This window comes from Pleurodeles waltl, chromosome 3_1 (genome assembly GCF_031143425.1).
Source record: "Pleurodeles waltl isolate 20211129_DDA chromosome 3_1, aPleWal1.hap1.20221129, whole genome shotgun sequence".
Lineage (NCBI taxonomy): Eukaryota > Metazoa > Chordata > Amphibia > Caudata > Salamandridae > Pleurodeles > Pleurodeles waltl.
The window spans coordinates 541,523,521-541,546,038 of NC_090440.1; the positions used below are offsets into that span (position 1 = coordinate 541,523,521).

The window sequence follows — 22,518 nt, forward strand, 5'->3', positions numbered from 1 at the left end:
CCATATGGGTACCCTTAGACCTCCAGGACTTCTGAGGATTCAAGTCTCAATTTCCTACTCCACTTGCGGGCTCTTGGTAGCTGCCTGTTTCGCGGATGAACTGTTTTGGGGCTTCTGTTAGTCCTACCATGATTAGATTTTCGACAGTTTCCCCAGGTTCAATTTTGTTGGGCGTCTTCCCTCCTGAATTCACCAAGCATCGATGTAGTTCTAGAGCTGGTAATGCAGGGCCCATCTCCACTCTCCTTTTTTTTATCCTCCATGCCCCTACCTGTCCCTATGCTGCGATACGGTGGGGGAGAGCCTGGGGTGTTGCTGAGGTCCCAGATAAGCTGTTCTGTGCTTTAAAAAAAAAGACCTGAGCGAGGGGGTAATTTTCTGCTGCTTCTTGGGGTGTGCCGTTGCTGTTTGTTTCCTCCCCCGGGCTGCTGCCTGGGCTTGGGATCTCTTTTGGCTGGGGGAGGCTCTCACTCTCTTGGGGGTATCCTCTATCCGATCACCCTGACAGATTTGCTCACCAGCTTCTCCAAGGGACCCCCCTGTTCTGACTGATGCCTGCAGGGAATATTTTTCCAGCCTCCCCACCCTGGTTTTCTGAAGGTCCGTCCTCCCCCTTCTCCCCAATTCTCTGTACCGTTTGTCTTGGGGCACCTTCTGTATCTTCTCCTTGCCTTTCCAAGAATGTGGGGGTTGTCTCCACTTTCCTTCCTCAGTGGAGACCAGGACCTGCTGTTTACAAGAGGCCAGAGTCTCCTCTCTGGTGCTGCCTCTGCTGCCCCACTCACCCCCCTCACCCTCCTCAGCGTACCCTAGAAGTGAGTTTCCAGATCTTCTTCACTTCCTGGGTGGCTCGGCTCCAGCGAGCACCATCCTCAGCGCATACTTCCACGCTGGCTCCAGCATCTCTGCTCGGGAATAACCCGCAGCGCGATTCACGACTTGCCTGCTGCTGCCGACAGAACTGAGGACACGCTGGTAAGGACAGAATCCCTTTCCCCTCGCTCCCTCTGTATTCTGCTGAGACCGCTCTTCTCGCTGCACACAGCATGTGGTTCATCCAACAAATGCCAACGTCAGCCACTGACCACCTTGTTTTCTGCCATTTTTCCTCTAACATATGTGAATTTTGTACATTGAATCAGACCAGAGACATATTCTTTGTATGCAAAGCAGTTGAAATCCGCATGCCTAATATTATAGTTACCTACAAAAGTTGTGATTGAGAAAAGCAGGAGGGGGACTACTCACTGAGAGTCCCCTCTTCTGCATAGTTTCACCTCATTCCTCTAGGATTAGCCTATGGACTGGTCTCCAAAGTATGTGCATTAATAGTGAACACAAAAGGAGTAATCCACACACTGGGATTTGAGGAATGATTTCATCACCCCTGATTAAGTTGTTACGAATGATGATTTAAAATTATGTAAACCTATATTTTTTATTTTCCAGACAAAGCATCGACATTGCCGCATGAACAAAGAAAACTACATGCAGAAAAGGTGAGAAAAGCCTCTGTTGCATCCTAGTGAGGCAGACTGGTCCTCCACAGTGTCCTTGTTTGGTAGTGGATAGCACCTTGTTGAAGTAGTAGGAAGTTGGCTGAATGGGTATAGTTTGAGTAAGTTCTATAATGTCGTTTCATTAGTGACCATCAGACTGTATCACATCACAATTGGATTTCACAACCTTTGGGCTACTGAGAGTGCAAGATATGAAATACAAGCACATCGGTTACAGCCATTTTGGGCATGTTTGTAGGTACTCTGTTTTGGGTCATGTGCAAGAGATCATGAGTATGCAACATGCTGTCCAGCTTTCATCCTCATAAGTATTTTTTGTGAATTCATCCACTTGTTATGTTCCCTTATGTTCTTTAACATACAACTTTATTGTACAGCTTTATTGTAATACAATTTTATTGTCATACAACTTTATTGTAACGTGAATATATATATATGTTCGGTGGCATGTGTAGCTGCAGATACACATGCTGTGCACATCCCGCCATCTGATGTTGGGCTCGGAGTGTTATAAGTTGTTTTTCTTCGAAGAAGTCTTTTCCAGTCACGAGATCGAGGAACTCCTCCCATTTCGGCTCCATTGCGCATGGGCGTCGACTCCATCTTAGATTGTTTTTTTTCCGCCATCGGGTTCGGACGTGTTCCTTTTCGCTCCGTGTTTCGGGTCGGAAAGTTAGTTAGAATCTCGGAAAAATCGTCGGTATTGTTTGCGTTCGGTATCGGGTTAGTTATAACAGATCGACACCGACTTTTGAAGAGCTCCGGTGGCCCTTCGGGGTTTTTTCGATCCCCCCGTCGGGGCCTGGTCGGCCCGGCCACGTGTCTCTTCAAGGCTGATGGAACGGACCCCATTCCGCTTCTGCCCAAAATGCCATAACAAGTATCCATATACAGATCAGCATCTGGTCTGTAACTTGTGTCTGTCTCCAGAGCACAAGGAGGATACCTGTGAAGCCTGTCGAGCGTTTCGGTCGAGGAAGACATTAAGAGACCGAAGAGCAAGAAGACTGCAGATGGCGTCGGCGCCGACAGGACAAGGGCGTTTCGAGGAGGAAGAAGAAACCTTCTCCATCCATGAATCGGACTCGGACGAGCTCGATCCCGAAGAAACGCTGAAAACCGTGAGTAAGACATCGAAACATAAAACTCACGAGAAGACAACAAAAGCCCAGGGGACGCCACCGCCAACAGGCCATGGCTTAACCTGAAAGCTAGGTGACCGATCATCGGCACCGAAAAAGGGCATGAATGTGGCGAAGTCATCCGACTCTGGTCGCGATACCGCTACACAGCAATCTCGGGCCCGAGACACCGGCCCCGAACAGATTCGGCACCGAGACAGTGGCACCGAAATGGTTCGGCACCGAGAAACCACGACGCCGAAAATAAAGAAGGTTGCCTCGGAGCCCAAAAAGGCGACCGAAAAGATTTCGGTTCCGAAACATCCAGCATCGGAACCGAAAACAGGTTCCTACACAGAGGAACAGGGATTGTCCTCCCAGATGCAAGGACATAAGTTCGGAGAGGAACTTCAATCTGTTGAGCCAGACTACACTCAAAGAAGGCTCCACATTCAAAAAGACACAGGGAAGATAAGCACTCTTCCCCCAATAAAGATGAAAAGAAGACTTGCCTTTCAAGATAAGGACAAGCAGCCACAGGCAAAGGTGGCAAGACAAACAACTCCACCACCATCAATGCACACATCACCGGTAGCCACTCCACCACTGATGCAATCTCCGACTCATACTGCAATGAGTCAAGATGATCCTGATGCATGGGACCTTTATGATGCTCCTGTATCAGATAACAGCCCAGACTGTTACCCTACAAGGCCGTCGCCACCTGAAGACAGTACATCCTACACGCAGGTGGTCTCAAGGGCAGCTGCGTTTCATAACGTCACCTTGCATTCAGAACCAATTGAGGATGACTTTTTATTTAATACACTCTCCTCTACTCATAGCCAATACCAAAGCTTACCTATGCTCCCAGGAATGCTAAAACATTCAAGACAAATATTTCAGGAGCTTGTTAAAGGCAGAGCCATAACTCCAAGGGTGGGAAAAAAGTATAAGCCACCACCAACAGACCCTGTTTATATTACGCAGCAATTAACACCAGATTCTGTGGTTGTTGGGGCAGCTCGCAAGAGAGCAAACTCTCATACCTCGGGAGATGCACCACCTCCAGACAAGGAGAGTCGCAAATTCGATGCTGCGGGTAAAAGAGTTGCAGCACAAGCAGCAAACCAATGGCGTATTGCCAATTCACAAGCACTTTTGGCAAGATACGATAGAGCTCATTGGGACGAAATGCAGCATTTCATAGAACACTTACCCAAAGAGTTCCAGAAAAGGGCACAACAAGTGGTAGAAGAAGGACAAAGTATCTCCAATAATCAGATACGGTCATCAATGGACGCAGCAGATACAGCTGCAAGGACAGTAAATACTGCAATAACAATAAGGAGACACGCATGGTTGCGTACGTCAGGATTCAAGCCGGAAATACAACAAGCCGTGCTGAATATGCCTTTTAATGAACAGCAGTTGTTTGGGCCGGAAGTCGACACTGCTATTGAAAAACTCAAAAAAGATACTGATACCGCAAAAGCCATGGGCGCACTCTACTCCCCACAAAGCAGAGGCACATTTAGCAAAACACCATTTAGGGGAGGGTTTCGAGGTCAACCTACAGAGGCCACAACCTCACAAGCAAGGCCCACTTATCAAAGCCAATACCAGCGGGGAAGTTTTCGGGGGCAATATAGAGGGGCACAATTCCCAAAAAATAGAGGGAAGTTCCAAAGCCTCAAAACAAACAGTGACTTCAAAGTCACACATCCCCAACACATAACACCTGTGGGGGGGAGACTAAGACAATTTTACAAACATTGGGAGGAAATAACAACAGACACTTGGGTACTGTCAATTATCCAGCATGGTTATTGCATAGAATTTCTCAAATTCCCTCCAAACGTGCCACCGAAAACACACAATATGTCAAAACAACATATAGATCTTCTAGGACTAGAAGTTCAGGCATTACTACTAAAAGAAGCAATAGAATTAGTACCAGAACACCAGAAAGGAACAGTTTACTCTCTGTACTTTCTCATACCCAAAAAAGACAAGACTCTGAGACCTATATTAGATCTCCGAACATTAAATACCTACATCAAATCAGATCACTTTCACATGGTGACATTACAAGACGTAATCCCACTACTCAAACAACAAGACTACATGACAACACTAGACCTAAAGGATGCATATTTCCATATACCGATACATCCTTCACACAGAAAGTACTTAAGGTTTGTATTCCAAGGAACACATTACCAATTCAAGGTGTTGCCATTCGGAATAACAACTGCGCCAAGAGTTTTTACAAAGTGCCTAGCAGTCGTAGCTGCACATATCAGAAGGCACCAAATACATGTGTTCCCGTACCTAGACGATTGGTTAATCAAAACCAACACTCTGGAAAGGTGTTCACAACACACAAAGTATATCCTAGAAACCCTAAACAAACTTGGTTTCTCAATCAACTACACAGTCACACCTTCTGCCGTGTCAAACATAGCAATACTTAGGGGCGACAATCAACACAGCAAAAGGGATTGCCACTCCAAGTCCACAAAGGGTTCAGGCATTTCGCAATGTAATACAGGCCATGTATCCAAATAAAAAAATACAAGTCAAAAAGGTGATGAAACTCCTAGGCATGATATCCTCATGCATAGCCATTGTCCCAAACGCAAGGTTGCACATGCGGCCCTTACAACAGTGCCTAGCATCACAGTGGTCACAGGCACAGGGTCAAATTCTAGATCTGGTGTTGGTAGACCGCCAAACATACACCTCGCTTCAATGGTGGAACAGTATAAATTTAAACCAAGGGCGGCCTTTCCAAGACCCAGTGCCACAATACGTAATAACAACAGATGTCTCCATGATAGGGTGGGGAGCACACCTCAATCAATACAGCATCCAAGGACAATGGGACACTCACCAAAAACAGTTTCACATAAATCACTTAGAACCACTGGCAGTATTTCTAGCGCTGAAAGCATTTCAACCCATAATAAGCTACAAACACATTCTTGTCAAAACAGACAACATGACAACGATGTATTACCTAAACAAACAGGGAGGCACACACTCAACACAGTTGTGTCTCCTGGCACAGAAAATATGGCATTGGGCGATTCACAACCACATTCGCCTAATAGCACAACATATTCCACGAATTCAGAACCAGCTGGCAGACAATCTTTCTCGGGATCACCAACAGATCCACGAATGGGAGATTCACCCCCAAATACTGAATACTTACTTCCAGTGTTGGGGAACGCCACAAATAGTTCTATTTGCAACAAAGGAAAACGCAAAATGCCAAAACTTCGCATCCAGGTACCCACAAACAACAGATCAGACACCCAAATCCAGCATCGCTGAATCTAGCAATCTGGCTCCTGAAGACCTAGAGTTCGGACATTTAGACCTTACACAGGAATGTATGGAGGTCATAAAACAAGCTAGGAAACCTACCACTAGACATTGCTATGCAAATAAGTGGAAAAGATTTGTCTATTACTGCCACAATAATCAAATTCAACCCTTACACGCATCTGCCAAAGACATCGTAGGATACTTACTACATTTGCAAAAATCAAAGCTAGCTTTTTCTTCCATTAAAATACATCTTACAGCAATTTCAGCTTACCTGCAAATTACGCACTCAACTTCTCTATTTAGAATACCAGTCATAAAAGCATTTATGGAAGGTCTAAAGAGAATTATACCACCAAGAACACCACCAGTTCCTTCATGGAACCTCAACAATGTCTTAACACGACTCATGGGTCCACCTTTTGAGCCCATGCACTCTTGTGAAATGCAATACTTAACATGGAAAGTTGCATTTTTAAATGCCATCACATCTTTAAGAAGAGTAAGTGAGATTCAAGCATTTACCATACAAGAACCATTTATTCAGATACACAAGCATAAAGTAGTTCTACGAACAAATCCAAATTTTTTACCAAAAGTCATATCACTGTTCCATTTAAACCAAACAGTAGAATTACCAGTGTTCTTCCCACAGCCAGACTCTGTAGCTGAAAGAGCACTACATACATTGGACATCAAAAGAGCGCTAATGTACTACATTGACAGAACAAAACTAATTCGCAAAACAAAACAATTATTCATTGCTTTCCAAAAACCTCATACAGGAAATCCAATTTCTAAGCAAGGCATTGCTAGATGGATAGTTAAGTGCATTCAAACCTGTTATCTTAAAGCTAAAAGAGAACTGCCTATTACACCAAAGGCACACTCAACTAGAAAGAAAGGTGCTACCATGGCCTTTCTAGGAAATATTCCAATGACAGAAATATGTAAGGCAGCTACATGGTCTACGCCTCATACATTTACCAAACACTACTGTGTAGACGTGCTAACAACACAGCAAGCCACAGTAGGCCAAGCAGTACTACGAACATTGTTTCAGACAACTTCAACTCCTACAGGCTGAACCACCGCTTTTGGGGAGATAACTGCTTACTAGTCTATGCACAGCATGTGTATCTGCAGCTACACATGCCACCGAACGGAAAATGTCACTTACCCAGTGTACATCTGTTCGTGGCATTAGTCGCTGCAGATTCACATGCGCCCACCCGCCTCCCCGGGAGCCTGTAGCCTTTTAGAAGTTGATCTTGAACATCTGTATATTTGTAAATATATATATTACTTTAAACTACATTATGTACATACGTATTCACTCCATTGCATGGGCACTATTACTAGCATATACAACTCCTACCTCACCCTCTGCGGGGAAAACAATCCAAGATGGAGTCGACGCCCATGCGCAATGGAGCCGAAATGGGAGGAGTCCCTCGATCTCGTGACTCGAAAAGACTTCTTCGAAGAAAAACAACTTGTAACACTCCGAGCCCAACACCAGATGGCGGGATGTGCACAGCATGTGAATCTGCAGCGACTAATGCCACGAACAGATACACTGGGTAAGTGACATTTTCCATATATATATATATGTATATATTTTTTTTTTTATTATCTACGGGTAGTCGCCAGTTGGTAGTTATAATTAGGACCTAGTTTCTATAGGAAAAGGTTTTTTTTTTGCCAATAACTTTGACGCTGTTTGACAAATCCTCACATTTTTTTAACCAATTTGTCACTCACTTGGCCGGCTGTCTAAAAAATTTGGGGGTGATTCGTTAAGCGGGCGGAGAAAGAGGTGTTTTCTCCATGCAATTTCCCATTGGGATTTTGAACACAACTACAGCCCGAACCAGCGTACGGAATTACACCAAATGTGGCAGGAAGGTAGCTCTTGGTCCTGAAAGAGTCCTTTTTGTTATTTGGTGTAAATCCGATCAGTAGTCAGCCAGGAAGTGTTGGCAGCCTCTTTGGGACTATGACTCAGCTAAGTCTTAAAAAAAAAAAAAAAAAAAAGAAAAGGGGCAGGTTAGAAATACCCTGACCAGCCCCCCTGAGGAACCCCCCCGCCCGGTCCTGGGGGCCAAAGACTTTTTAGTTTTGTTACATTTTTCTGGGAAATCGTGGAGGATCTACAAATCTGCAGCAAGATTGAAGAAAAAAAAGAAACACGGTCTCCTACGCTTGTTTTACGTGCAGCCTCCCTGGATGGGCCAGGTCCTGGGGGCATGCCATTTTGTAATATTTTGGGAGAGGGTGAACGTGCCCCCCCCCTACCCCTTTACACTTCAGAGAGCTCTAGGGGCCACCACCTCACCGGGGCTTTAATTATAAATAGAAGGGGGCTGTGTGGGCCCCCCTTCATTATGCTCAGAAGAGCCCTGGGGACTGGGTCTTTAACAGTACATGGGAAGGGGGCTGCGCGGATCCCCAGGGACCATCACCTGTCTGGGGCTTTAATACGAAATTGGAGGGAGGCCACACAGATACTCTCCTTGGCCTTTGAAGGCCCCGGTGACCACAATCTCCCCTGAGATAGAAATACAAAAGAAAGGAGGTGGACGCGCAGCCCCTCCCTCCAGGCCTTTTTCACCCCCAGGGACCACCTCCTCTCTGGGGCTGGCTCTAAACAAATGAAGTGGGGGGCACACAGCCCCCCTCCTGGAGCCACTAATGGCTCCGGGGACCGCCAACCCCCAGGCCCCTATTTCCAGAGGTGTCCACCCTTGGGAGATAGCAGTTTGCTGTTGCTTGTCAGGAGCTATGACAGCTCCCGCCAAGCGAGAGCAAACTGTAAGTCTGCTCCCAGCGGGTGGGAGCAGAAAATCTGTTCCTGCTTGCTTGATGCGGACACGATGAAAGTATTGCTCCCGCACGCGGGGTGCACCATCTTTAGTTGCTCCCTGCGTGCATGAGCAATGCCGGCTCCCGCTAGAGGCGGGGAGCAGGCAGGGACCATGGGCGCCTTGAGGCTCCCCTCGGAATCCCCAGGAGACTTTTGGCACTTGGCCTACGCAAAGCTAGTGTGTTTTATCTGAGGTGTCATCTTGAAAAGTTATTTGACGTCCTTGATGGATGTATTTGCATCATTGCTCCTTCGAGCGCAATATGTTATGTAGTGACTTGATGAGTGGGTTCTTTCTTTCCATCTCCTTTTGAGAACATACCCCATTGTTCTCCCTTTTAGCCACTATGAATATGCAAAATGACCTAGAAGCCCTTCCCGTTTGGCCCGCCACATATATGTTAGTGATATGCAACTTCTTCCCGCCTTTCTCCAGTATGGTGGACAGCTTACCAAAAGGCCCCCTCAGCACGTTTCCCACCGATTTTGGAAATGCGTTCTTGATGCAGAGGAATATGATCACATCTACATCACACAAAGAAGTTCATATTACTCATAAGTAAGAGGAAGTACCCTTGTTTGGTGGCGATTCAACTGTTTGTAGTCTCATCGTCTTCTATGCACAAGGATTCATGTTATTGCAGATTTCTGTATGAAAACGCTTGAACAATCACTGTGTCAAAATTACTGATACACAAGGTCACTGCAGACATTTTCTCGTGCTCCATTACACAGCTGTAGTTTAAGAGATGCACTATACATTTACCCAACAAAGTAGCACTTACTAGTTTACCAGTAGCAAGTATTCCATTTGGGTAGAACTTTTACACCAAACTATGGCCTCTTCTTGGACAAATAGGCAGGTCAGGATGCATACTGGCACCGATGCTCATTACACAGAAACTACACCTCAGTGGGAAGCACTTACAAATATAAACAAAGTAGGTGCCCAAGTTTAAGTTCCCCTTCTGTGAAGTACAAATCATCCTATCTTCTTGCTCTTCGCAAAGGCAAGGCAAATGTGTTTTCTCAGCAGTTTCCCCTTGAAAAAGTATCTGAAATCCTTGATGGAGGTGAATGCATTGTTGCTCTTTTGGAGTGTAATATCTTCTGTAGTGGCTGTAACAAGTTGGGTTTTTCTTGTTATGTCCTGTTGAGAACAGAGCGCTTAGGTCTCTCTTTTAACTACTACAAGTATGGAAATGCGTAAGCGCTGTCCGATTAGCTGAAGACCCTGGGTTGCGCAGGTTGGCTGCCTATGGGGGGGCGGCAACCACTGCTGTGCACGGCTGTAAAGCGTGCATAGTGCGGAGTTAGATATCTACACTGCAAGGCCCCCTCCCCAAAACTCCCCAGTATGCCTAGGGTATCCTTCCCGCATGGCCTTATGCCTTTTTTGAAGGGGAGGGGGGCATGTGCCCCCACCCCCCCGCCTGAGCCTTATTAAACCTTGGAGACCCCATCCCCCAGGTCCATATTTCTTTTTAAAGGAGAGGCTTGACCACATGACCATAATTGCCCAGAAGAGAGGCACTACCTGTTACTGGGCTCATAAACACTTTAGATATTTTTTATGGAATATGAAATTTACTCTCAGAATAGACCAGACTTATGCAATGAGTAGCTTGTGAGCCACTGGTAGTGCTCTAGGTGCCTCTAAGGAGCTCTCCTATGTGCATCCCAGCCTACTAAATTGGAACCTTTTATTTGTTCAAATTAATATATACGTGCCAAAATTGTATATTCAAGATGAATACGTGTGCTTTTTCAGAACTCCTAAACCGTTCTCTAGTTGATATTTGAGTAATAAATCATGTGGAGAGACATTACTAATATTATTCCTTTTTTGCCAGGAGTACCGCAGCTGTGGCTGGCATGTATTACCTATGTAGAGGCATTCCAGGACAACAACGTTTTTTTTTTTTCTTTTTTTTTTTTTTCTTTTTACATTACTGCTAGCATCCCATCCTGATGTACCAAGGTGATCACTGCTGGTAATCTTGCATGGGGTGGTCACTAATGTAATCTTGTCTGATGTGGTCACAGAACTGATATTAGTAGCCCACCATGGTTCTAATTGAACATAAGTATCTCTTATTACACACAAAGTTATGGATGCTGGAATAGACCATAAACCTCTCACAGATTAGCCCAGTCCATGCGTTTTTAGATGGATTTTAGGCATAGAATCTGGTTATGGTATTTGTCCTTGGCTTTAAAAATATGGCAGCAGATTGCTTATCCCCCATGCCTTTGGAAAGCTGAAAAAGGGAAGAAGACAATATGGAAAATAGTGTAGTATTGGTGATAAATGTTCCAGCAATCTTAAAAGGGGAATGGGTACGATGGATGTAGAAAGCTGAAATATTGAATGAAGTAAAGTATATTCTTACAGGATGGCCTAATAAATTTGGAGATGTGCCAAATACAATTAATAATTGTTGAGATGTTAGAAATTCAGAGGCCATTAATTAGTTTCACCTAGTAATCGGGGGTGGTAAAAATCGCCGACAACACAATGTATGGAGGTGCGCAACTTATAGTTATTTGATGTTGGTGCGTGAATTATAAATTTAAGTTACAACCATTACTTTAGATATGGGGAGCTGTTTGACTACATCCAAAGCTAGAGCACATCATTGGATTCCAGTCTGGGTACATTAACTGAAGAGTTAGTTAAAGAAGGTGTCAGCTGTGCTTATAGTGATAAAAGCAAATATACTCACAAAGCTCCTTTAGCTCTTGTAGAAGTTGGCGTTGGATGGAGTTGGGTCTTTAGATGTTCATGTGTAAACATACTTGTGAGTCTTGGTAGATTATCATTCAAATTAGGTTATCCCTGGACAAGTTAATACGATTAATACTGAGTCTATAATTAAGTTTTGACACTTTCTATCTTGAGGGTATTACTCAAACATTCATTATGGGTAATGAGTGCAAATCACCTGAGCGTAAATTAGAACATTTTTAAATGTCAATAAATCATCTACGCACTGCATTGTGTTATCCCAAAGCTAATGGTTGAAAAGGTGAATAGAATGTTAAGATAGAACAACTATTTCTAGAATCCCTGTTCAGCAAGCAATTCAGGATCTGCTTTGTTCTTACCACACCACTCCATATTGTTCCAGAGGTATTGCACCATTTGTAGGATTGAAAAGAAGATTATCTGGCACAGCGTTTTCACTGAACTAGTTGAATAGTGGAAAACCAATATGGGTTAATAGGAAGGTACTGAGCGAAAAAGTATTGAATAATCAAATGAAATACAAGTCAAGGAATGATAGTCTTCATGTTGTGATGACGCAAAGATGGAATGCAGGGGATTTGGTAATAGTAAAGATGCCTAAATGTTCTACGGTAAAACATTTAATTTATTCTAGACCAGTGCGGGCAGCTCAAGTGAAACTAAATGTAGTAATGGACAGGTGACAAATATGGAGCATGAACAAATAGTCTAAATGTTCCATTCAAGCATACAATATGGTGGATGCTAGTGAGATGGCTACACTCAGTGATGAACATGAAAGTGGAGGTTAATTTTCCAGGAAACCTCGACATGCATCAAGTTAGCACAGTGACATTCTGTTAGATTACAATTTTATTTAAGGACATGTATGAAATTTTGAACTATAACAGTGGAGAGGCTTGTGATAGGGTTCAGTCATGTGTCATTAAATGGAATACATTGAAGTGGTAAACAATTGAGTGGCATAGAGTGGAATATCATACAGTGTTTTGTCAAGTCTTGTGGCGTACACTGGAGTCGTGTAGAGTGGAGTATCGTGGAGAGGCGTGTCATAGATTGAAGTGGAATGTTGTACAGTGGTGTGGAACAGAGTGAAGTACAGTGGTGTGGAGTGGCGTGTTGTACAGTGTGTTATAGTGGAGTGCCATACAGTGAAGTAGAGTGGAATAGTATAGTACAGTGGTGTATAGTGCAGTAGTGTGTTGTAGAGAAGAGGGTAGTGAAGTGGCTTGGCGTGGCATAGAGTGAAGTACAGTCTTGTTGAATGGAGGAGCATAGGGTGTCAGACTGGAGTAGATTATGGTATAGAGGAATGTCAGAGTAGAGTGACGTACAGTGGAGTGACTGTCATGCAGTAGAGTGGAATGGAGTGGTGTGTCCTAGAGTTGTGTGACATACAGTATCTTACGGTGGAGGGGTGTAGATTGGGGTGTCGTAGAGTGGAGTATAGTAGAATGGCATTTCATAGTGTGGAATGATGTGGCATGTCGTAAAGTGGAGTGGCATGTCATACAGTGTTAGGGCATACACTGGAGTTGAGTCTTGTGGAATGGCATAGAGTGTAGTATCATGAAGTGGTGTGCCAGAGTGGTGTGCAGTACTTTTGTCTGTGAGTAGAGGGGCCTAGATTGGAGTGGGATGTCGTAGAGTGGAGTGGACCGTCATACAGTGGAGTGGCATGTTTTACAGGAATGGCATGTGGTACAGTGTCTTAGATTGGAGGAGCGTAGAGTGAACTGGCATGTTGTAGAGTGCAGTGGTATTTCATCAAGTTAATTGGCGTGTGGTAGACTGGAGAGGCGTGCCGTAGAGTTGAGTGAACTGGACTGTCGTAGAGTGGACTGGACTTGCATGAGTTGTGTGTCTTACAGTTGAGTGGCGTGTCATAGAGTATTGTTTAAAGAGTAGTGGTGTGAAAATGGTTGAATAGATGTAGATAATGTATGAGAAATATAGGTTGTGTGGTGTAAAGGGTCCTTTTCGATAGTAGTTCTAAATTGTGCAGTTTGAAAGTTATAGAGCATGTATCACAAAGGTAAAATTAATCTTTTGTGTAAGTCAGACGATGGTTAGCTATTCACAAATGTATTTTATGAGTAGTATCTTTAAGACTGATGGGTCTTCTCACTGAAAAATTTAGGACAGTCCTGTCTTTTTATGTGCAGAGACTCGGCAGTCATAAAGATACTACCATTAAAATGCCTTTATGAATAGAAAACAATGGTGAAAAACAGAAATGTGTCAGTTTACCATTGTGATTCGGGCCCATAAGGCACAAAAGCATAGTGATATATTGGGCCCGGGCATACCATTACAATACGATGACGGCAGTCCAACCGTCGGACTGCCACTATGACAGTCAAGAGGCAACAGCCATATTACGATGTTCCCGCGGGGCTTGACGGCGCAGACAGTGTGCTGGCATTGGCTTCGGCTCTCAGTGAGAGCCAAGGCCAATGGCGCCTCACTGTCTGCGCAGTCAGCACAGTCAGAATGTGCACTGCTGCAATTGCTGACAGTGCGCATTCCAAGTGTGCTGACAGGGGGGCCCATCTCTGCCTTTCCGCCACCCTTTTCATGGCGGTGACGCTGCCATGAAAAGGCTGGCGGAAAGGCGTCATGATCAGTACGGTGGTGCTGCCATGGGCCCGTCGTGCTTAACCACAGCTTTCTGCACTGCAGGTACCACGGGATTTCTGATCCTGGCATGTCAGCGGTGTTGTGACAGTTGTACAGCCAGCTTAGTAATCTGATGGTCAGACCACCAGGGATCCACACTCCTAATCAGGCCCTTAGTCTGCGTTCTGGGTTTTAATGGTCAGTCAAATGTAGTATTGTATTTTTCTAGATTTTTTTCATATTTTTTTTTAAGTAGACTGTACTACACTATATTTCGCCTTAAAACCCAGAAAGTAAGTGGGATCGTAACAATATTTTGCCCTTCCAAAATTAAAAATATTTTATTAAGATCACGCTTAGTGTGCATTCTGTGTTTTAAGGGGAAATATAGTGTACTTCAGTGTTTGATTTAATTTTTAACTTTTATTAATATTTTTAAGTACACTGTACTACACTTTATTTCCCCTTAAAAACCCAGACCCTGGTAGTTCCCGATGAGCTGACAGGTGTCAGAGTCGTGGTCAACCACAGGGGCGCTGAGTTCAGTGCCACCGCACTGATCACAAGTCCAGTTTCTGCCAGCGGGGACCCCGCCATGAAAAGGTGGGCGGAAACACAGTGCACAGGGCATGGGCAGTGCAGGGGCTTCCCTGCCCACCACCCTTTGCAGACAGTGCGCATTCCGAGGGTGCTGGTATGCTACAGTATTGGCCTCAGCTCCCTTAAATGAATCGAGACCAATACCGTAGCACTGTTCCCGCCGGGCTGACCCGTGGTAACATCATAATACAATGTTCCCGCCAGTTAGCCCGGTGGGAACAGCGTAGTACGGCTGCGCGGTGAGGCAGCCGCTTTGACAGCTGCCTCATCCCTGCTAGTTTGGCGGTCAGCTTGTACGACCACCAAACTTGTAATGAGCCTCTAAGTGTAAAATTAGGGGGAAAAAATGTAAAACGTAAAAAAAAATGTAAAACGTTAAAACAGTATCTTTTCCCTTAAACATAGTGCAGAAGTGTTTTTTCAATTTTTTTTTCATATTTAGTTTTTTTTTTATTGTTATGAGTATCATAGTAATTGTCATTTATACGTGGTGCTGTGTACATTTTTTAATCTTAAATAAAAAAAGAAAATACTTTAGTATACTATATTTACAAAATATAGTGTAGTACAATGTATTTTTTTATTTTTACAAAAAAAAAATTTTTCAAAACATTTTTAAGTACTGCAGTCCTTCCTAGGTAGTACCACGGTACCCCGTAAACTCTTTTTTCAAATATTTAGAAAAATATAAATAATTTTCCCTACTTGTTACCACTTTAATAAAGTGGTAATAAGTAGAGAAAAAATATAAAACCTAAAACTTACCTATAGCTAAAGCCTTAACCCAGAACACAGGTAAAAACATGACTACATTTTACTTTGGTAAGTGCACCAACTACAGGACCAATTGACTTAAAATAACGAAAAGGATCACCTGCACACCATAACCTATATCCCCACAAAATTGTATTAAAATCCATTCAACCATTTTAACACTGCGGTTGAGTACAAAGTCATTGCATTTTCAGACCCTTCTTTTTTCTTTTCTCCCCCTTAATGAATCACCACAAAACTTTACATCATCTGCCAATGTAGAAAAAGCATTAACTCTGCAAGATTTTGAGGAAATATGTTAATCAGAGGCAAAGTTATTACCTATCATAAATCTTAAGGAATTCCTTTCTATAGGAATCCCAGCTATATCAACAGAGTATAAAATTCACCTTAAATGTATTTCCATTCCCTACCCATATTGGCTCCTTTCCATCTCTTGTGGAAGATTGTACATCCTGGATTTTATCAGTTGTAATGTTGAGAGCTCTTTTCAGATCTTATGAGGAGAGCTTGGATTTAGGTGGAATAAAGATTTCTCTTTCTCAACAGAGGTCTCTGTATTCATTTTGCAATCTACATCTTAACACGCTCCTTGCTCGTTTTTTTTCTGGAGGATTTTAATAACTGAATTGAATGTTCTTATAGTTACCTTTAAACTGCAAAATGTATCCTTGTTCCTTTATGTTAGAAAAAATATAAGAGCAAAGATTTACAAGAACTAAATATTAATTTTACAAACAAAATACAGTTTAAAAAAAAAATATATTTAATATTTGGATGTGAGTGCAAAAAGTAGTCTTATGTTTTTAACTCTCCTTGTGCCAGTTAAGTACTTTGCTGCATCAATATCGCTTAACTCCTTGAATACGTATGTATTTGTCAAATAATTTTAAGACTGTTCCTAAGCCAAGCCCTTGCATAGGAAGAGATTTTAATAACCCTGGGAGATGTAGCACCCACCTCTGCAAACTGACTGCATGCTGATGGAAGATGAGATGGAATGATCTACATTTCTCGGAGTCTGGAGAAGGGAGACGCTGAACTCTAAGATGGGGAGGAGAGGAAGAGTCATACTGCCACCTGCTGTGAAATAATTGAAGCAGATGTTGTTTGATCTGGGGCTAGTCTTCTCTTCGAACAATGATCTCCTGTGGGCAATAGTTTGAGGGGCAGTGAGATGATACTATTTCCTGAACTCCGGGCTCAATTTGAGCTGACAGGGAGTCGGTTTCCTCTGTACCTGTAGGTGTAATGCATCCTTCAGGGTTACAGTTACTGCTTACTTGACACCACGGATGAGACACCATTGGAGTTTAGAATACTGGCGGCCCCATTACATAAACATGTGGTCTGCAGATTTAAGCCACCCTGCTCACGAATAGTGTGCCACCCATTGATGCCCTGCAGAACAAATGGGAACAGGATCTGGGGAGGCTGGAACATGATGCATGGTGGGAGGCCTTTAGACATCCCCGAGAGGTGGCCATCCATGTGGGGTTCTAGTCGGTCTAAGTGAAGATATTTCGTAAAGGCATAATATGCAAGAACCTGACTGTATATGATGAGTAAAACGGATAATGACTGATGCCTTAGGGGGTGCAAATAATGTGGGACAATAATACATACCATATGGGATTGCCTGAGTATACAGGGATACTGGGAGTCCGTGCATGGCTCGATATTCTCAGTCATAAATTAGCCCCTAGTGCTTACCCCCCTATCTGCTGATGCTTGTCATTTGAGGGGGAGCAGACAGTGGACAGGTACACCCTGCTTTTTTGTAATGTGATACTGATGATGAGGGGGAGAGACATAGTGCGATATTTGAGGGGGGGGGAATTATGGAAATGTCTGACAGGGAATCCAATTTGCACTGGTGCATGAGAGTGGAAGAAGTGGTCTACTGGGTCAGGGGTTGTCCTCATAAATTTGAATAGATCTGGGGCTCCTAGAGGAGTGCAGAAAGGGACATGAGCTGAGGGGGTTTGGACGATGAGGTGGGGACGGAACAGCTAGGATGGGCTTCATGGGTGGAGGCCATTGATCAGGATTGGGGAGTTCCACGTTGGATCTACAGTTGTGGATGTGATGAATACATGGATGCGGATTACTGGATGACGTATTTATGTGCCTCATAGTAACAATGTCATTTTTGCATGTTGTTCTAAAACCTAATAAACATATATATATTTTTTTTAACTCTTCTCGCATCTTTCCTACAGCCATCTCTTCTCATTAAGCCTTTAGCTGTTGCTTTCTTCTAAAACTGCTCCCCTCCATCCATCATAAAAATAAATTATGCTTGTTTTTTGAAGCACTGCAACGGTACTACTTATTTCTTCTGCAGATTTTGTCTGATATAGGCCATGAGCCAGGACCCCAAATTTAGGCCATTGGTACCACTCAGAGGGATGGGTTCTAACATGATTTTTGTGCAAGATATGGATGCCTAGAGATGGAAAATATGTGATAGCAAGTCTTTGCCTTTTTCTGATATTATTGGATTAGCAGCCATAGCCCAAAAAATAATATTTTTCATATTTTTGATTAATAGCATACAAATTCATCATAATATGTGGCAAAATAAATCTAATTCCACCAGATTCAGTCTAAATTAAAAAAATATTATTAATTGTAACAATACCAATATAGTCCTTAAAATAATAACAATAAAACATAATTGTATTCCGCATATTGATATAGATTATATGCATAATTTTCACTTATAATTTCAAATAATAATAGTTGTCATATCTTACATAGGCAATGTATGTCATGAGTGAACATAAACAAAATGTTATCATTCACATTCATCATTCTCATTATTCTCTGTGTCTGTTTGATTTTTACAGGTGGAGAGTCTACACATGTCAGTGCACTTGAGGTCATTTATATAGCAGACATGTTGGCATTTCCTAAGGCAGTTGCAAGCTAGTAGATCTAACACAGCCTGAGGTGCTGGCTGCCCCTCCATCCAGTCCACTACCAGTTGCTCTGCTCCCTCGTGTTTTTCCAACTTCCACCCTCTCTCAATTGGAATAGGTGTCTGTGGATCATTAAGAAGACATCTCTTGCTTATAGGTGCTTGATAATGCGCACGTTCAGCATGTTTCTTCAGACAGTCCCTGCAAGGTGGAAGTCGAAGACTGTGTTTCTCACCCTTCTTTGCGCAAAATAGGTGATATGTCAAGTCATTCATGTGATGAACCAAAGATATTGGTGCATACAGCAAGCATAAGAATTGCTCCAGTTTGTCCATTAGTTCTTCAGAGAGATCTCATTAGTCTCCGAGCTGCGAAAATGTTTCCTGTGTATGTCTATTGGCAGACAGGATTTCGAATGCACTTACCTTTCCTTTTCCCACAAATGCGCCTAATGTGTCACATCCGGTAAATGTATGGAGGCCTGTCATAGCTCAACAAACACTTTCACCAAGAATTTAAAATATTTTCCCAATGTCAAGGACTCGTATGCATATTTCAGTACCACATTTCAGAAACAATTTTGCCATGATTCTGTCATGGAATCCCGAACACATCATAAACTCATTGGTGTCCTCCGACCTTGTCATTACTGCCTCATAACCCTCATTAGCAGTGTGTGCAGAATGCATCTGCTTCTTCGTGTGTACTGTTGAGATCAGGCATTTCGTGGCTCCCTTCACATGTGATTTTGTATCTTCACAGTTTGCAGTGTTTTATTCTCAAGTTTTACAAAATACTCTTTCGTTAACAAGAGATAATATGAGAGCTGCTTTATTCCTTATGTGGCTTAGGAATTTCCTCCACTGTCTGACAGTCTGGGAAGGTGAGAAGCGTTGTAACTGGTGCCTGGGTTCTTCCCCTCTGATTCGTTGTAACTGGTGCCTGAGTTCTTCCCCTCCGATTGTCCAGTTAAGGTAATAAGGCACTGTAAATAAATCTTTAGCAACGTTTGATGGATGATATGGCCATGGTGGTGATGTCAAGTTTGTTTTAATCATTGTTCTTATGCGCAGTGTTGTTTGCCCAATGATCTTGTTCATGCCTGTTGCCTTAACCTTTAAAACTGATAATTCTCTTTTCAAACTGTGGTTTTCTCTTACAACATCTTATAGCATGACACTATCGGGTTTGGACAATAATTTTCCTTGGTTGTCTGGGAATATGTGGAGGCTGTCCGCGAACTCGCAGTCCAGTTTTCTTCTAATATGCTTCTTGGTTGATTCATCTATTCCATGTAGTCCTCTGTGTGTCATGAGGGTTTCAAGCCTTTCAGCGAGAATAGTCACATGTATTACCTCCTTGTTAGGAATAGTCATAGTTCTGATGTATTGAAGTAGTTCATTATGTGCTTCATCCGACATATTTTTGTAGCGATTATCGGTTTGAATGCTAGATGCATGATCTTCCTTCTTTGCTTTAAACCTTGTATAGTTCCTGTAACAAGATCCATGAAAATAGGCTTCTGCAGTTACTATATCCCAACTACAAACACCTAAGATCTTTTAATCATAATTAATGGTTGCACAGTCTCGAAGCCTTTTTTCAACGCCAAACTCCATAGCCTTGATTAATTTCTCACTCGTTGATGTTCCCTTGTAGCATTTGATCTTTCCACAAAATATACATTCTTCAGCATACTTGTTTAACTTTAATGATGTTCTTCTTTTTAAGCGTTTACTCGTGCACTCACGCGTTCCAACCTCATCACTGACACTTGCTTTGGCTTTTCGCCTAATAGTCTGTAAATCTCTCTTCATAGTAAAGAGGCTTCTGCACTTCCTATGATAAAATACATGGGGAACTGTGTTGCTTTCCACATTTTTCGCCTAACAGTGGAATGTGCTGCCTCTAACAAAGTTTTCCATGATGATGAGTGGTCCTGCGAACTTGTCAGTGTAACACCATGTTGGACATTTGACCATAAATGAATTATACAATTGGGATCAGAGGGACAGGATGTCCTTGTTTCAGTCTTCTTCATGATGCTGCACGCTCATTCACCACCAGCTCTGGAAAAAAAATGAATTAAAAAATGTATACATTTTACTTGAAGTACTTAATCATAATTACTATTATAATTATCAATTTATTTCATCACATTTACTGTAATTGTAATTTTTAATAATAAAATTCACAATAATAAAATTATGAAAACATTTCCGTTTACATCAAGATATCTTGGGAGTGGAGCGGTAACTCACAAAAGACAGAGTTATGACTTGCTATCACATATTTTCTATCTTTAGGAGTCCATACCCTGCCAATAAATCATATTAGAACCCATCCTCCCAAGTGGTACCGATAACATGGTTGGCTCAAGGCCTAATATTACAGTAATGTTTTAAGAGTTTTGCCACAAATTAACATAGCTTTGTCTTACTTTGTAGGTTGCAAAAGCATTTTGGATGGCAATTGGTGGAGACAGAGATGAGATTCTCACATCTGAAGATGATGATTAAGCTGCTTTCGTAGCCACAGCCCGGGAACTTTAGGTGCTGCCTGCGATGAAAAGGAAGAAACATACGACTCTCTGAGCCTCGGAGATCTGGCCCACCAGGAATACTGGCATCTAGTTCCTATTAGAAGTGTTTACCTACACTTGGGATCATGCTTATAAAGCCTTTTATGTGTGATACCTCAGTTTTGCCTTTAATCATTTAGCTTTGTCTCTGTAGTTATATTTTAACTGCGTCCCTTAATATTACTTGCTTTGCTCTTCTGTTGCATTGATCTATTTTTTTTTTTTTTTTTTTACTGCACACGTGTCTTAAATAAAGTTTTCCTTGAACTATATGAATGTATTACTGGTCCAAAATGTTCTCTTCCTACACATCTGACGTATTGGGACTTTGTGCAGCCTAAGAGTTTGGGTGTCAGGACATGTACTGCTACCTACTGTTTCAGCACATCATACTAGCATGCCATGGCTTATGCACCTATCTTTGGAATTACAGCTTTATACAGTACTCTTGTGCTCTTAGTTTATCAAAAAGTGTTTCCAAAACTCGGATAGGGGTATTTGATGAAGGCCTTCCACACCCAATGAGAAATTAATAGTGCGTGGGTAGGGCGAGGCTTGGACCCTACGGCCAATCAGCATCATAACATTCTACACACTTTAATAAGAGGATCATTGGAATTACATGTGTTACAATATCATTAGGTATCTAGAAGGGGTAGCTGAATTATTTTTGTAATGTTGAAAAAATACTTGTTGTTTGCACTTTCTTTATTTTATTAAATGATTTGTAATGCATAGTTACTGCTTAGACAAGGGTCTTGATTACTGAAAAGTTGCAAAATAAATATACAAATTGTTAAAGAAAATAGAATGAACTATCTTGTAATACATATTGACCATAAGATGTTAAACCTCTGCTTACAGTTAGCAGGGTGAATAAATGCTATTTAAACACCAAATTCATGGTCCACTTCTTCATTTCAAGCACATAAAATACATAGTACTGCGTTAGGGCCACGTGATTTGTTGTGTGAGTCTTGTGTCCGAGATGTAAGGGAAATGCTCATGTTAACACGTTTAACTTGTTGCAGTACCTCGGGCTGCATTTTATCGAATGCCATGTGGGTTAGAATCATTAGCTCAAACAGTTCTCATTTTTGTTCACTGGGCCTCCTTTAAGGCTGGGATCGCCCAGATTTGCTTCAGGGTGGTCACCTGTACTGGCGTGAACAAGCTAAACAAAAATGGATAATGTTGCTCGATGTATTTCAGCGCTTGGAAGCATAATTCCCTTATAATTTGACATCTTTTGGGTGTTTCACAAACCCTGGTATGTTTGGAGAACCAATGGAACCTTCTGGAAGGTCTCCATGGTCCTAATTAGACCGTAAGGAGACAGTGGTGAAAACGTAGTGCCTGCGTTTTTGCGTATTACAAGACAGCCGCTATTTCTGTGGGACGCCTACTGTCGAGTGCAGCAGTGATCAT

At 42.6% G+C, this 22,518-nt stretch overlaps 1 protein-coding gene across 1 annotated transcript in view; it reads left to right on the forward strand.

Annotated features, from left to right (window-relative positions):
- The window catches only part of AAGAB (alpha and gamma adaptin binding protein), a 171,177-nt gene extending 149,188 nt beyond the window's left edge, over positions 1–21,989 (forward strand). The window contains exons 9-10 of the mRNA XM_069222868.1: positions 1,450–1,499; positions 20,957–21,989. Of these exons, the coding sequence (XP_069078969.1) occupies positions 1,450–1,499; positions 20,957–21,028 (122 nt within the window). The 3' untranslated portion in view covers positions 21,029–21,989. The remainder of the gene's footprint in view (positions 1–1,449; positions 1,500–20,956) is intronic.
- The last annotated feature ends 529 nt before the right edge of the window (positions 21,990–22,518 follow it).